This window comes from Gymnoscopelus braueri, assembly GCF_963280865.1.
Source record: "Gymnoscopelus braueri genome assembly, chromosome: 19".
NCBI lineage: Eukaryota > Metazoa > Chordata > Actinopteri > Myctophiformes > Myctophidae > Gymnoscopelus > Gymnoscopelus braueri.
Genome location: NC_137621.1, coordinates 42,524,885 through 42,540,857, shown reverse-complemented (window position 1 = coordinate 42,540,857; position 15,973 = coordinate 42,524,885). Strand labels below are relative to the sequence as shown.

The following is a 15,973-nucleotide window of genomic DNA, read 5'->3' as shown; positions in this document are numbered from 1 at the left end:
GAGTATTTCCAATATCCAATACAAATTTTACTTCTACTCCACTACATCTCAGAGGCAAATATTGTACTTTTACTCCACTACAATTATTACTTTAAAACTTTAGTTACTTAGTTATTGTTCAGATATATATTATATTATAAAACATACATTAACCACTTTAGCCCTATTTTATACATAGGCTATTTTCAAACATTTTTGTACTTTTACTTTTGGTACTTCAAGTACATTTTGATACCAATACGTTTGTACTTTTACTCAAGTAAAATATTTTCACTGATGTAAAAAAAGGTAAACAGGTACAAATCGTCACTATGGGGGGGGGGGGGAAATCCCGTGTCCAAAACTATAACTTTTCAGAAAATGGAAAATAAGAACCCATGCGTTCCAATGGATCACATGTAGTTTTTATTTAGCCACAAGCAGTCCAAGTTAGAATGTCAAAAAGCACTGCCATGTTTTATTTATTTTTATTTTTTCCAGGCACGAGTCATGGGTGTTATAGTGTCTGAATTTGGCAGCCGCATGCAGCAGCTTCTCGCTATGCAAACGCTATGCAAAGTATTAAAAAAAAATTCATCTTGGCTTCCCAGTAGGAAAGAATCCATCGGGAGTTGATAAAGATCCTATAAATCATTTCCAGGTTGCTGTCGGTTTGGAAACCTTGTATGTCCCCCAAAAAGGCAAAAATTGCTCACAACGCGTCACGATGAGACGCGTTGTGAGCTTGTAGATCGGCAATGTTTGCTACTTTTTGTGACACTGCAGTATGCCGAAGTAGGGCCTTCATTTATGGGGGGGGGGGGACATGACAAGGTTTCTGCCCGACAGCGACGATTTCCAGGTTGGCACTTTCCTACTCTGTGTTTTTGGACGCAATATTCTCTCTCAGTTCTGACACACAGACTAAGGTACGCAGTACACACATTGTCGCGTTTGTACTTCTATACTTGTGAGGACATAAACATTTTAGGACGGCAATTGTATTATGCCATTTTAAAATTATTATATATTGTTTGCCATTTTTCCACCCATTTTATAACCCTTTCACTAAAGCCGAAAATAGCATATTTTTGCACAGGACGTCGCGCGCAACTAAGTATAAATAAGGCATAACCTTAACCCTAACCCCAACCTGAGTCTTTTCTTAATTGCAAGTAAAAATATATATTTTTTAACCACAAAACAACAATTTCTCTTGTGGGGACCAGGAAAATGGTCCTCACAAATGTCTATTTCTCAAATTCTACTATAGTTATGGGGACATTTGGCTCTCACAAGTATAGTGACACACACACACACACACACACACACACACACACACACACACACACACACACACACACACACACACACACACACACACACACACACACACACACACACACACACACACACACACACAGCGTGAATGTATCCCTTATCTCTCTATTTGACTCCCTTCAGGTAAGGATTGAAGCTTAATCCTCTCTATCGCTTCCCCTGTTATTGAATACGGTTTTGTTTATACAGTGTATGTGCAGTATATATTGTCACTGTCAGGTAGAAACCTTGCATGTCCAAAGAACCTGTGTTCCAGTGAATCCAAAGTAGTTATTATTTACTCCACAAGCTCATTAATCATTTTCATTGGGTAATATAAAACCCACAGACAGACCTCACCACTTTCATCCCTGGCGTCCATATTTTGTGATTATAGGCCAAAAATAGCGGGGGGAAAAGCCAATCGACAAAGCTTACAAACGTGTCGCATTGCAATTTGCAACGCATGGTTTAGTTTTCCTTAATCACGCAAACCTGGTTGAATGGAGCCCCTAAGGGTGTTATACTAGTGTCTTTTCTGTTTCGCTCTACATTAAATATCAGAAAATTGCCCATCTACAAGCTCACAATGCGTCACATCACAACGCGTTGTGGGGCCTCTCCCTTACTTCCTTCACTGGTGTTACCAATTATACTAATGAAGGCTCTGTTACATTTAGTATAGCACAGTGGTTCTCAAACATTTTCATTTGAAATACCCCGATAATTCTGAGAATGTACCAATGGAACCAAATGGACCCTCATGGGTCCATTTGGTTCCATTTGTACACTCTCAGAGTTACACACCCGCAAGGAACCATATGGGTACCTGGACCGCACCTTGAGATGCACTGGTGTAGCAGAGTGTTTCCAGTGAGCCAACATGCACAATATCGGCACCCTGACTCTGTTTGACCAGAATGGAACAAGAGCCTTAACTAGTATAATTGGCAAGTGAAGGAAGTAAGGAAGAGCCCCAATTTCTTTCCAACATGGCTGCTGTGCATAGAGCCTATTGCAGTGACAGTTTAAAAAAAAGAAAGAAAGAAAGAAAGAGAAAGAACAGTAAGTCAGTAAAGTCTAGATTTGACATAATCTTTTCCGTGCTCCTCCTCCGCGGCAATCATTCAAGCTGGCAGCAGGGTTACACTTCAATTTCTGCCTGAAGCTGGAAAGAAGCACTAATAATAATAAACACTGTTTCCATAGAGAGGTGTGTGCCACTGTTTGGCCTGTCAAGTAGGCATAGCAGTGGAGGAGATGGTGATGACTGCATGGCTTCTGGGTTCGACTGTAGGCGTAGCATAAAGAGAGGAAAAATATTTTTAATTAATTGTGTGTGCGCACGCGCGTGTGCGTGCGTTTGTGTGTGTGCGCGCTTGTATTACTATACTTGTGAGGACTGAATATCCCCACAAGTATAGTGGAATTTGAGAAGTAGACCTTATGAGGACCATTTTCCTTCGTCCTCACAATAGAAATGGTTGTTTTAAGGTTACATAATGATTTCGGGAGTCAGATTTAGAATTAGGAAAAGATTCAGGTTAGGGTTATACGTTTAGATGTTAGGTTTTATGGGCTGGGGTTTAGAGTTTTTCCACAAATATTCGCGCAGCGATGTCACACACTGGAAAAAATTGCAGATGTATGTGAGACGCGTTGTGGGCTTGTACATCTGCAATTTTTCGGCTATTGCAGATAGCCGAAAAATTGCCTATTTTCAATGCCGTCCGTTTTGTCCTCACAAGTATACAGTAATAGACGTGTGCCTATATGTGTCTCTGTGTTCCAGGTACCGGATAATGACTCAGAGTTGGCAGCATCAGCCTGAGGACAGACCTAACTTCTCCACAATCCTGGAGAGGATCGACTACTGCTTACAGGTACACCGAATTGAACCTCCACCTCCACTTATTGATGCTGTTGACATTGAGAAATATACTGGTGATGAACCTTGGCAGCGCGGCACAATCCTTCAGTGTTAATTGAAAAACGGTTGAAAAGACCCTTACGGCTCAATTTGAGCACATTTTGTCTCAAGTCTCAAGTACTTCAACTTCAGGTTTATTGCTGTCACATCACAAGCTTACAGGTGTAAAAGAGTGGGTGAAATGTCTTTTCCGTACGAGCTGCCAACGATTTGCCGTTCCAAAATATAGTCATAAGAACAGAGACGGAAACTAACTGAAAAAAAGTCAGATAACAGGAATCAATATACACGTGTGTGTGCTCAAAAACAGAAATAAAAAAACAATGCAGAATATCACGTGCCAGTAAGAGACATCACTGTAGCAGCAGATATCAAACGTTAAATGTATACAATAGCAATAGCAATAGCACACTGGTTCTCAACGCTAATGATTTACTGTATGTTGACGCCGCCCCCCTGCAGGACCCAGATGTGGTGACCGTGCAGTTGCCCGTAGAGTACGGCCCGGTCCCGGAGGAAGAGGAACGCGTCCCCATGCGGCCCGACGACCCCTCCGCCCCGTCCCTGCTGGTGAACGCCCAGACCCCCGACGGAGAGGGACCCCCGCCGCCTCCCTCCTACCCTGCCGAGGAAACCCCACGGGGGGGCGAGCTCGCCGCCGCCGCTGCCGCCGCCACTACTGCCCCGTCGTCAGAGGCCAAGGCTCCGCCCCAGCCCTACCCGCTCCCCCACCTCCAGCAGCAGCAGCAGCAGCAGCAGGCCCGCCCGCAGACGTCGGCCTCCGTCATCACGGCCACCACCGTCACCTCCACCCCCTCCTCCGGATCGGGCTCGGCGCCGCTCGCCGCCGCCAAGGGTCCGCACATCTTCACGACGCAGCCCGAGGGGGGCCACGTCAACCTGGCGTTCAGCCAGGGCCTGCCCCTGGAGAAGGACGGCCGCAACGGGAAGCCCACCAGCCTGTGGAACCCCACCTACGGCTCCTGGTTCCTGCAGCAGCAGCAGCAGAGGAAGCAGCAGCAGCAGCAGCAGCAGCAGCAGCAGCAGCAGCATCAGAGGCAGGCGGGGGTGGTGGGAGGGCCGGGCAGTGGCAGGGTGCCCGGCGAGGGCCAGGAGCACGTGGGCCGGACTGTGGCGGAGGCGGCCGGCGCCCTGGGCCTGCAGCACCAGCAGCACCAGCAGCACCAGCTGCAGCACCAGCAGCACAAGCAGTTCCAGCACCACCAGCTGCAGCACCAGCAGCACCAGCAGCACCACCAGCTGCAGCTGCTGCACCACCACCAGCAGCAGCAGCAGCAGCAGGGGATGTGCCGGCCCCTGCTGCCCCCGCCACCTCTGCCCGGCACCGGCGGCCCGTCCCCGCTGCTCTTGGATTCGGCCATGCTGCCGCCGGTTCCCCTCTACAGACTGCGGCGCTTCCCCTGCGGGAACATCGGCTACGGCTACCAGGAGCAGGGCCTGCCCCTGGACGCCTCCCACCCCAACCCCCCGCCGCCGCCCCCTGCCCAGGCGCCCGCCGTCACCTCCTCCTCTTCCTCCTCCTCCTCTTCGGGGCCCCTCCCGAGGGGCGCCTCCATTCCTGCCTCGGTGTCCCTGGGCCGCTCGGGCATGGCCGAGGACAGCCGCCCGCTGTTGGTCACCATGGGGACGGTACAGGACCCCAGGTTGCCCAGGATGGAGGGCCATAACGCCACCGTGCTTTAGCCCAAATGCCTCTTTACTTACGTCTTTTTCTCGGTCCCAATCCTTTAGAGAAACTGTGTGTATACAGGAAGCACAGGACGAAAACACTGTGTCTGGACAGAGACCACCCCCCTCCCCCTCACACCCCCCTCCTCTCTGGTCATCTCGGTCCCCCCCCCCTTGTGCCCACGTTTGGAGAGGGACAGGCTCGCTTGTCGGATCTTGTCCCAGCGATCTCTTCCCCATGAGAACCGTGGGTGGTGTTTTAAAAATGACCGGTGGATGCTAAAGCACATCAAGAGAAAAAATGAAATACTTTTTGGCAGGCAAACAACGTATAGGCTAGTTTTAAGACTAAAAACAAAAACAAAAAAACAAGAACAGAAACATATTTTTTCAACTCTGGATGGAATAATGAACGTGAGTGAGTTCAAGTTGAAGGGAAAGTTTGTCTTGACACAGAAACGAGGAGAGGACCTTTTCATCCGCTGGAGATGGGACATGAGCAAGCATATCTATTTACCATGTGTTCGCTTGACTGCCATTATGGACGAGTAAAGCAGCCTATCCTGTATAACCACGTTCCAACTACGAGGATACAAATTTCTATATTTTGGCAGATTGAAGACTCTTGATCATACTTGTGGTCAGTAGTTTTGACTGTAGCTCTCGGCTGAGTTGTCTCTGGCTGCCAGCCGACATGTCTGTTCGATTCCCTCCTCGCAAAGGGGGAAGGCACTTGCCCCCCACCCCCCCCCCAGCGTTCACGTTTAACCTCAAATTCAGTTATTTTATGCGTATTTTCAACACTTCTGAAAGTTGTTTGCAGATTAATCTGATTTTAGATCGCCGCTGAGTGCATCTCGATCCACGCCCGTACATCTATAGTCACGTGTTGTCATATCTGCAACCATTCAAACATTAGTCATTAGGCGTCCCTATTTTGGGCATGTCATTATAGGCGACCATTTTCCATTCCATTTTTTTTTTTTTTTAAACAGAAGGGAAAATAGTCGTTCTACGAGCTCACAACGTGTCAAGATGCGACATGGTGTGAGCTTGTAGATGGGCTAATCTCGTTAAAATAAGGCATAAGTGGTCACTTTTCTGCCACCCTTTTGTTCAGGGGTCTTCAGCAGGAGGTCTGGGACCCCTAGGGGGTCTTATGAGTTACAACAGGGGGGCCGCCAAATCTTTCTGTGATAGGAACCCTAGCATCCCTTTTCTGGGGGGAACATTAGCCGAAAAATAGCCGATCGGCTATGTTCGGCAAAGAGGTTTGGTGAATGGGAAAAAAGAGCAGATCAAGTACAGGTTTTCTAAGTATCGAGGGTTTGAGTGGTTAACTGTCTGAAAATACACATCAACATGAGTCCAACACAACGCTACACATTGATAGTGCTGTCAAACAAGTCTATGAAGCTATCTATGAAATGTATAGTTTAATTTACAGTTTTATACAATATGTAGTGGGGGGGTCCCTACTTCAACTCTCTCTCAGCTAAGGGGTCCTTGGCCTGAAAAACGTTGAAGACCCCCGGTCTTTTCTGGTCACATCCATCGTGTCCATTTCCTTTTGGATTCCACACCATGATAAATAACTTGCTATCAAACTATTTTTGAAGAATATCGCAGAATCAGACAACTGGATACCAGAGACATTTTTTTCTTAAACAAACAAATGAAGGAAGAAAAAAAAGGAGGAAAAAAAGACAGGGAAAGGAAAACTGTGTTTGTTGATGTTTGCTTGCCTGCTTGTTTATTTATTCATTTGTTTATTTATTTTTTGTGTGGAAGAGGCTCTGTAAATTATTAATAGACACGCTTTTTAAAAATCCAAACAACACTTATTTCACAGTACATCCGCTCGTGTTCACTTAGTTTGTTTTTAACCACTTAAACCGCAACATCCATACGGATGTGGGGAAAGCTTTCACAGAAAATAGCTGATCGACAAGCTCACAGAAAACAGAAAATACACTAGTATGAGGAACTCTGGTTCCTCATATAGGTTTTAAGTGGTTAAACTACAAACTACAGATTAGAATCTTTACATACTGTCGACTGAGAAGAACAAGCCCTTGATTGACAAGTCACTAATGTGGCATGATGTCATTACACTGTCTGATGCCTCCAGTGGTGGACAAAGTACTCAACCCCAGTACTTGAGTCAAAGTATAGACACTCCTGGTCAAATATAACTCAACTACAAGTACAAGTTACTCTGCCAAATTTGCACTTGAGTTAAAGGTAGGGTAAGTGATTTGCGTTGGTTAAAATAATTGTTAAATAGCTCTATATTCTGATAGTACTCATTGCTATAGAGTGTTTGTTCAGTATTAGGAGTCTCCTTGTCTCTCCAGCTCTTTATAAAACAGAAAATGCATTTTCGTTTCAGTTTCAGTTTCATTTCCAATTTTATCCAACCAGGACAGAGAGCTCAATCAGGATACAGATTAAACAAGTGAAATTGGAAGTGATGACACTAAGAAATGAGCAGACAAAATTGGAACTGGAACGCTATACAAATTAAGCTTAAAAATGGGTACTTTCTCCTGATTGGCTGAGATTTTGACACCTACCGAAAAATGTATTTTCTGTTTATTAAAGAGCTGGAGAGACAGGGAGACATCTGTTACTGAAAAAACACTCTATAGCAATGATTACTATCAGAATATAGTATTTTAACCTTTTAACAAAATAATTTTTGTTTTAACCAAATAATATCACTTACCCTACCTTTAATACTGGAGTGCTTGCTTTAAAAAAAAAAGTATTGAAAAGTACAAAGTACAATTTATTTTTAACTGCTGTATTGAAATTAAAAGATTTTCCAGAAATTCATTGATTGTGAAAATAGCAGATATGCAAGCTCACAACGTGTCGAATGGCAACGTGTTGTGAGCTCGTAGATCGGCTATGTTCACTACTTCAAATAGGGCTTAAGGAGTTAATTCATAATGTACTTTTTCCTCTTCCTAGAAATGTACTAGAGTGAAAAGTACTATATTTGTCTTTGAAAGTAGATAAGTATCCAAAAATACAAATATTCAAGTAAAGTACAGATACTCAACAAACACTTACACATGTGACATTCCAAAGTTTCAAAGAGCTTGCCATTGGCACTTCAGTGGAAAGTCAGTGGATAGTCCAAGCCTTGTCAGGGAGAAAGGGGGGGTGTTTGCCAGGTGTGAAATGGTACCAGGTGTGAAATTGTCTGATTTCACACTTTACAGGGTAAGATCAGGGAAAGTTCAGGGAAAGTGTGAAGATTTCAGGTGTCACGTGTGTAAGTACTGTACTCAGGTAGTTACTGTCCACCACCAGATGCCTTGTATTTACATAATGTGGCTCTTTGCCATTGAGTACAGAGAGAGAGAAAGCTGGGAGCAAGAGATGAAACAAGGGTTCAGACAAATCAATGTCGACTTCATCTTCCTTTCACTGCAGAGGATATGTAATGGCCCCTTGAAAATTACTATTTCACATTCACAGACACCACTATTGTTTGAAAAATGTCTTTTGAAAGTAGTGCATTCAGACAGTTGAATTGATGCGTTGGGGGCTTTTTATGTTTTGCGACATAACCTTTTCCGAATGCATCACTTAAAGCCTCTGTCCCATTTCTGTCCCCATCTGAAGATATGGATTGTGCCGAGCAGACTTTCTAATCGCTTCCTGAAAGCACTCAGTGATCCCTAAATTAACCAAATCTATCTTTTGGGTGGAAACCTTGTATGTACGAAACCGTTCCTTTGTTTATGATTTAAACCGGATGAAATGAAATGGTGAAAATAGCCGATCTACAAGCTCACAAGATCGGCTATTTTCGTAACTTTTGTGCGACATTCTTGTATGATGAAGTAGGGAATTGTAGGGAATACAAAAAAAACATACAAAGTTTAAATATGGAGATGCAAGGTTTCTGCCCGACAGCAACGATATTGAAGAACAGGTGTAAGAATGTAAATTTGGTGTGAAAAGTTGGAAACAAGAAACGTGTGAAGCAGTGAAAGGACTAGTCTTGGTGTAAACGTGGGAAAAGAACACGTGCACATAATTGCAGACGTATAGCGGCACCACATGTCTATCAAGGCATTGTCATGCTTTTAGCAATTTTAGCCTTGAGTGATAACACTGTGTCACTTTTTTAGCGCCACAGTTTCCCGGCATCAACCCCATCAGAGCCTCTACTGAAAAGCTGTCACTACTGATTGATAAAGACAAAGCTGACTTATACTTACTTAAGCTCACAACGTGTTGCGATGCGTTGTTTTGTGAGCTCGGATATCTGCTATTCCTGCGACGCAGCGCGTTTTGAGCTTGTACAACGGCTATTTTTGCGACGTGGCGCGTTGTGAGCTTGTGGGACGGCTGTTTTTGTGCACGACACCGGCACGCAAGTATAAATCTGGCTTTATTTGTCGACCAGTCAGTGCCTAATCGAAGTAATGGCTTAAAGAAAACGTTATTTTGCTTCCTCTTCTGTACGGTGTGCAACGCATAATTCTGTGTTTCCTTCGCAGCTCATCTCCATCATTTTGTGTAAAAAGACAAACTGAACTGCATCTGTAAAATGTTGTAATTACAAAAGTATTGTACTATGACTCTGGTAAAAGCTGTAATTTGCCCTTCAGACGACATTCGCCAAAATGAATAAATTACTATATAATATGACCACTGTATGTTCTGTAATCTGTTCACTGTGTTAATGATACTTCAAGCTCTCTTGCATGTTCCCAAAAACACTGGCTGTGGACCCATTCTTATGGGTCATGAGTAAATATCCCTTTTATTTATGTATTTTTACTACCATTTCTTTTGTTATTTCAAAAGAAAAAAAATGCTACTGACCACTGTGGCTAGTGACTTTGACCAGTTTCACTTTCAAAACCTTTGCATCATGCATGTGTCACAAACAGAATGCGATGCATTTTGCGAATTTTTCTCATATAGAGTCCTATCCACAAATCCACCATTTAACTTCCATTAAATGGTCATTATCAAAACCATTGGTGTTGTGTGCCGCATAGAGACATGAATGGGCGGAGCTCGAGACAGGAATGGGCGGAGCTAGAGAGGGGAAGGGGCAGAAGTAGAGAGGAAGGAGGGAGCTAGAGACAGGAAGGGGCGGAGCTAGAGACAAGAAAGGGCGGAGCTAGAGAGGAAGGAGGGAGCTAGAGACCGGAAGGGGCGGAGCTAGAGACAGGAATGGGCAGAGCTAAATATGGGAAGGGCGGAGCTAGAGAGGAAGGGCGGAGCTAGAAACAGGAAGGGTGGGGCCAGAGACAGGAAGGGGCGGAGCTAGAGAAGAAGGGGCGGAGCTAGAGAGGAAGGGGTGGAGCTAGAGAGGAAGGGCAGAGCTAGAAACAGGAAGGGGCGGGGCTAGAGACGGGAAGGGGCGGAGCTAGATAAGAAGGGGCGGAGCTAGAGAGGAAGGGTGCACTAGAGACATGAAGGGGCGGAGCTAGAGACAGGAAGGGCGGAGCTAGAGACATGAATGGGCGGAGCTAAAACAGGAAGGGGCGGAGCTAGAGAGGAGGGGTGGAGCTAGAGACAGGAAGGGGCGGAGCTAGATAGAGGAAGGGGCGGAGCTAGAGAGTAAGGGTGGAGCTAGATACATGAATGGGTGGAGCTAGAAACAGGAAGGGGCGGAGCTAGAGACAGGAAGGGGTGGAGCTAGAGAGAAAGGTCCTGTGGTCTTTGATGGCCAGATGTGAGTTATTGGGGGCTAGAAGAGCTACTGTAAATAACAATAAAGAAAACACCAGGTTATTGGGTAAAAAAAGCCACCGGACAGAATGCCCCCGCCCACTGTAAAAAAGATCACGAAAATTGCTAAAACTATAGAAAGCAGTACATTTTTAAATCTGAACACTCATCTTTTATTTAATTACAATCTAAAACATAAACCTTGGTTGTAAAAAAACCAAAGTTGTCCTTTAAGTAAAAGTATCAATACTGCAATGTAGAAATACTGTTACAAGTAAAAGTCCGGATTTCAGAATTTACTTGAGTAAAAGTGCAAAAGTATTGGTATCAAAATGTACTTAAAGTACCAAAAGTAGAAAGTACTCATTATGCAAAAATGTCCGATTTCATAAAATGTATACAAATCTTTTGAAAATAGCAGATCTACAAGCTTACAATGCGTCGCAACGCATTGTGAGCTTGTAGATCGTCTATATTCAAATGGCCGAAATGTATATAGGGCTGAAGTGGGTAATGTACGTTTTGTCATAATAATAAAAATGTACAAAGTAACCAAAGTTTTCAAATAATTGTAGTGGAGTAAAATCATGACAATTGCCTCTGAGATGTAGTGGAGTAGAAGTAAAAGTACTGAAAGTTGGAAATACTACAGTTAAGTAAAAATACCAAAAGAAATTGTACCCAAGTACAGTACTTGGGTACAGTGGCTTACTGATAACAAACTGTCTCTACACCTTGGGAAAACTGAATCCATCCTATTTGGGACCAAACATTCCCTCAGTAAAATGAAGGTAGTTGACTTCAATGTCAAAGTCGATGACACAATCATCACTAGCAAAGAAGAGATTACCTATTTGGGATGTATTCTTGACAAATACCTAACAGGTGAAAGCATGGCAGCAAAGGTGGTCAAAGGAGTAAACCAGAGAACCAGATTTATGGGCAGAGTTTCCTCTTTTGTCAACCCTCAGGCCCTCAGGACCCTCTCAGGGGCCCTGATTCAGCCTCTTTTTGACTATGCTAGCTCCTCTTGGTACTCCTACACCTCAGTGTCACTGAAGACTAAGCTTCAAACCTCCCAAAACAAACTGATCCGACTACTTCTCGGACTGGGGCCCATGACCCACCTCTCTCCCACTCACTTTGCCAGCCTAGGCTGGCTCAGGGTGGAAGACAGGGTTAAACAACAAAAAATGGGTCTGGTCTTCAAAATTGTAAATGCAGATTTGCCCGATATGCCCCCTATACCCGCATATCTGTATAAATACCTCGAAAAAGTTAGTGACACCCACGGCCACGAAACTAGAGGGAGCGTAAACAACAATCTGGTACCACCCACCCATAAAACAAACATGGGCAAATTCTCCTTCTATAGCACAGCCACCAAGGAATGGAATAGTCTAACCCCATCCCTCAAAAAATGCAGTTCGCTGGGCTCATTCAAAACAGCCCTAAAAACCCATCTTTCTGGAGGCCGAAAGAGGAGCTAGTACCAGTTTCCCTGTAGACAGACGACCCCCCCCCCCCCCCTCCTCTTTTTTGTACATATTTTGTATTTCCTCATGCTTTTTTTGTATATAATTTTTATTTTTCCATGCTCCCCCCCCCCCCCTTTTTTGTACATATATTTTTTAAATGCTTTTTTTTGTACATAGTGGTATTTTTTCTGTATTATCTGTATTTTCATGTTGATTTTTGAACTGTTTGGTTGCTACTATATATGTCTATGAAATTAACTCAAGGACCTCAACGGAAACAAGTCCGCAAGGACTTTTTTGGCCGGACGTTTTAGACAAAAGCATTATTAATGTAACTGTGTTGTTTTACATTCTTTTGCCTAATAAAAATTTCAATCAATCAATCAATCAAAAACTTGAGTAAACGTACTTAGTTACTTTACACCACTGCATATGTCACAGCAGCACATCCACAGCAGATGAAGGCATGAAACAAAAACAAGTCAAAGAGTAGGGGTGAAATTAGAATAGAATCTTTATTTCAATATTTTACAAATACCGTTTTTTGCACCGTGAGACAAATGCATCAATACGAGACCCTCACGCTAAAATCGCGCACGCAGTTCCAAAGATAACGTGCCAAGAAACAAATTCAGGAATTGACACAATCCGTTAATACCCACACACGCCTTTCATACCCAATCAGTGCAATTTCAAGAATACTCTCCGATGACTCTAGGCTTTCAGCTATACCGTCAAAGGCGAGGTAACGTATGGCAGATGACATGAGGAAGAGACACTGTCACTGGAATGATCACCGAAATGACCTTGGTGCAAATGACCGTCAAGTGAGTGCCTGTCAACGGGAAGAGACTATTGATGGAAACCTTTTCGAAATGAGCTATGAGAGATTCAACCCGGGCCCGTTCCCAAACAACCACTCCGCTTTCATTTCTTGAAGCCTGGCAACGGGATGTTTCAGACAACCTTGGGGTTGTGACTGCCGGTGCTTTTTTCAATCACTCCGAGGCCTGAGCAGACGGGAGCACAGACGGACGGATCAATGAGAGAGAGAACACATTGGAGATTCTGCGCTGGCGTCCTGGGGGCCTACTGTTGTTGTGTGCCTCCCCCCTAATTGTGTGTGGTACATGAATGTTTTACTGAGCAGAATGCATCGGTTTTTTTCCACATGCACAAATCGATGGCTCATTTCTCTGCCCACAATGGGTCTAATCCATTGGTTCTCAAACGTTTTAATTTCATGGACCCCCACCCTCCCCATAACTCTGATAGAGTACAAATGGAACCTTACGGGTCCATTTGGTTCCATTAGTACGCTCTTAGAGTTACAGCCGGTCCCATTTATAACCTCTAAACCCCTCTATGAGAAGCACTTTTCTAATTAAATAGTAAACTTTACCCTCGAAACTTCTGGATGATCACATATTCCCTGTATTGAAAATGGCTTGTGCAGAGGCGCCAATACAATTGTCACCAAAATAAATCACTGACAATATCACAATAAGTGATTTAGCACCAGCATAACGCCACTCCTTACCAGTCAGTAACAAGTGAGCACAATAGAGTGGAATCCCACCATTTCATCATAACTTCTCATTATGACCCTGTACCCGTTTAATGATCCCCTCTTTGTTATTCATTCCAAAGTGCTCCATCTTTCTATGCACTTTTTCTTGGTAATTACATGTGTATTCATTTTAGTTTGAGTTAGTCCACTGCCAAACTTAGCTGATAAATATCTATTGAATGTAATAACATTTGCTCCATGTATGGAAATACTTTTTTAATGTGCACACACATCTGGTCCAACTTCACACTTTGTCATTGCCCGTCAATGCAATCAGACCAATAATAGTGAAGTGTGTCTTATTAATGTCTTATAAAGACTTATTTTTCAACCCTGCCACACCAAACTTTTTAGCTTTTTAGTGCTCATCCAGGCTGATTCTTTTTTTTTTCTTCCTTTATTAATAAAGTGCTTCCTTTGCCTTCTAGTTTGTTCCAGTACAAACCTAGTAGTGTCAGCTCAAACCTCTAGTGTGCATTATTACTGCAACCCGCCCCAGTTTTTGGAGGGAGCACTAAAAAAAACCTCAACAAATGACTAAATTAATGAGACAAAACCGACACAAATAAATAATTAGCCCAAAACATCGCCCACTGTAGAAGACAAACTCATTAGGTAGTGAAGTTAGAGTAGTCGATCAAATGAGAGGACAGACCCCAGTGAAGGACTCTCCTCTTATGTGCAATGATGCCTCCACCACTCAAAACTAGGGATGCACCAATATGGAAGTTCTGGGCCGGTACCGAAGTTTAAAATACCAATTTAGCCGATTGCTGCTACCTATATTTGTTTATTTTATTTTTGTCTATAATATTGCCCCCTTTTGTGCCAGGGAAACAAATAAATGTTCATTACAAAAACCAAAAAACTTCAGAATCTGCAGCTTGGTAAGCTGCCATCGCTGAATGTCAATTGTATTTATGATACTGGCAAATATCGTCCGATACCGATATGTGGCCGATATATCAGTGCATCCCTACCCAAAACCTCTTCCGTCACCCTCCCCTCCAGTCCAGGTCCTTTCTCGTCAGCCGTTTTCGTTGACCAGGCGGGCGCCGTTGATGCCGCGGTAGGTGACGCGGCTGGGCCGCACCAGCACGCCGTGGCCCGGGCGGCATGTGAAGTAGCGGCGGCCCCCGACCGAGCCGTCGTTCTTGCCCTTGGCGCCGCCGCGGAGCTCCAGGCCCAGCCACAGGCCCGGGGCGAAGTCGGCCGTGCCCAGGTAGCGGATCAGCGCCATCTCGTTGGCGCTGCTCAGCAGGACCTGCATGCCCACGTGGAGGCGGAGGACCCGGCCGTCCGGGCCGGACGGTGGCGGCGGGGGGGTGCTGCTGCCGCCGCCGGTGCTGAGCGTGCTCCAACGCCGGTGGGGGGTGGAGCGGCTCCTGTTGACGTGACATGAATCGGGGGAGGACGGTGAATCAGAAAAAGAAAAAAAAATGTAAAGAGAAATAAATGATTTCAAGTTAACTCATCTTTAACTCTCTCAGTGCCACACAACGAAAAGTTTTTTTTTTTGAAAAAAATGTTCAGAACCCAAGATATCATTATTTGAAGATTTGCAGCTCCATCCACTCCTTGTTTAACTCATATAGTGCCAATGACGTCTTTTGACGGCCGTTTTCAGTGTGCCATTAGTGCCAATGACGTCTTTTGACGTCTCCTAAAAAAAATACGTCTCCTAAAAAATTTGTTTTTATTTTTATTTTTTTGTTATTTTTTTTTATTTTGAATCTCAAAGGAACTAGGAGAAAACGATTTTCAAAAAGTTAATTCTCCATCCACTTCAATGTTAAAATGTAAACGGAGAAAAAAAATTCTCCGTTTGACCCAAAATGCCTTTGGCATATGGATCAACTAGCTTGAAATAAGCCTGGCAGTGAATGAGTTAACTTATAACTGAAAAAGGCTGTATCTCGCTTCCTAAGCACTTATTTTACTTTGAAAAAAATAAAATAAAAATTGCTGGCACAGTATGAACATATTTTTTTATTTCATCGGCACTGAGAGTTATTTGTGTACCACATTTAAAAACAACAGAAATTGACCCAAAGTGCTTTCCATTCACAAGAACATCAATATAGACCCCATAAAAAGAAAACATAGGCAAAACAAACATGTACAATTTAAACACAAAAAGGTATTACATTCAGTGGTCAAAAAACAGACAATGAGTTAGTTGCCCTCAGACAAAGGGGCTAAGGGAGTTTTTAGGCCGGATACAATTTTTGATGGTGGGGCTGGACTTTATGTGTGATGGGAGATTGTGTGTTGGTGAGACAGAGTTGTGGAATTGATCTT

The 15,973-nt window shown here is 43.9% G+C and overlaps 3 protein-coding genes across 7 annotated transcripts in view; 1 reads left to right on the top strand and 2 right to left on the bottom strand.

Moving 5' to 3' along the window:
* LOC308075213 (ALK tyrosine kinase receptor-like) overlaps positions 1-5,897 on the top strand; it is a 54,920-nt gene extending 49,023 nt beyond the window's left edge. The window contains exons 13-14 of the mRNA XM_080414914.1: positions 3,092-3,182; positions 3,692-5,897. Coding sequence (XP_080271040.1) covers positions 3,092-3,182; positions 3,692-4,933 — 1,333 coding nt within the window. The 3' untranslated portion in view covers positions 4,934-5,897. The remainder of the gene's footprint in view (positions 1-3,091; positions 3,183-3,691) is intronic.
* The window catches only part of ttc7b (tetratricopeptide repeat domain 7B), a 600,383-nt gene that overhangs the window by 406,415 nt on the left and 177,995 nt on the right, over positions 1-15,973 (bottom strand). The gene's annotated exons all lie outside the window — the stretch shown is intronic.
* LOC308075219 (CAP-Gly domain-containing linker protein 4) overlaps positions 12,613-15,973 on the bottom strand; it is a 60,840-nt gene continuing 57,479 nt past the window's right edge. For all 5 annotated transcript variants that reach the window (XM_080414926.1, XM_080414927.1, XM_080414925.1 and 2 more), the window contains one exon: positions 12,613-15,057. In XM_080414926.1, the coding sequence (XP_080271052.1) occupies positions 14,700-15,057 (358 nt within the window). In that variant the 3' untranslated portion in view covers positions 12,613-14,699. The remainder of the gene's footprint in view (positions 15,058-15,973) is intronic.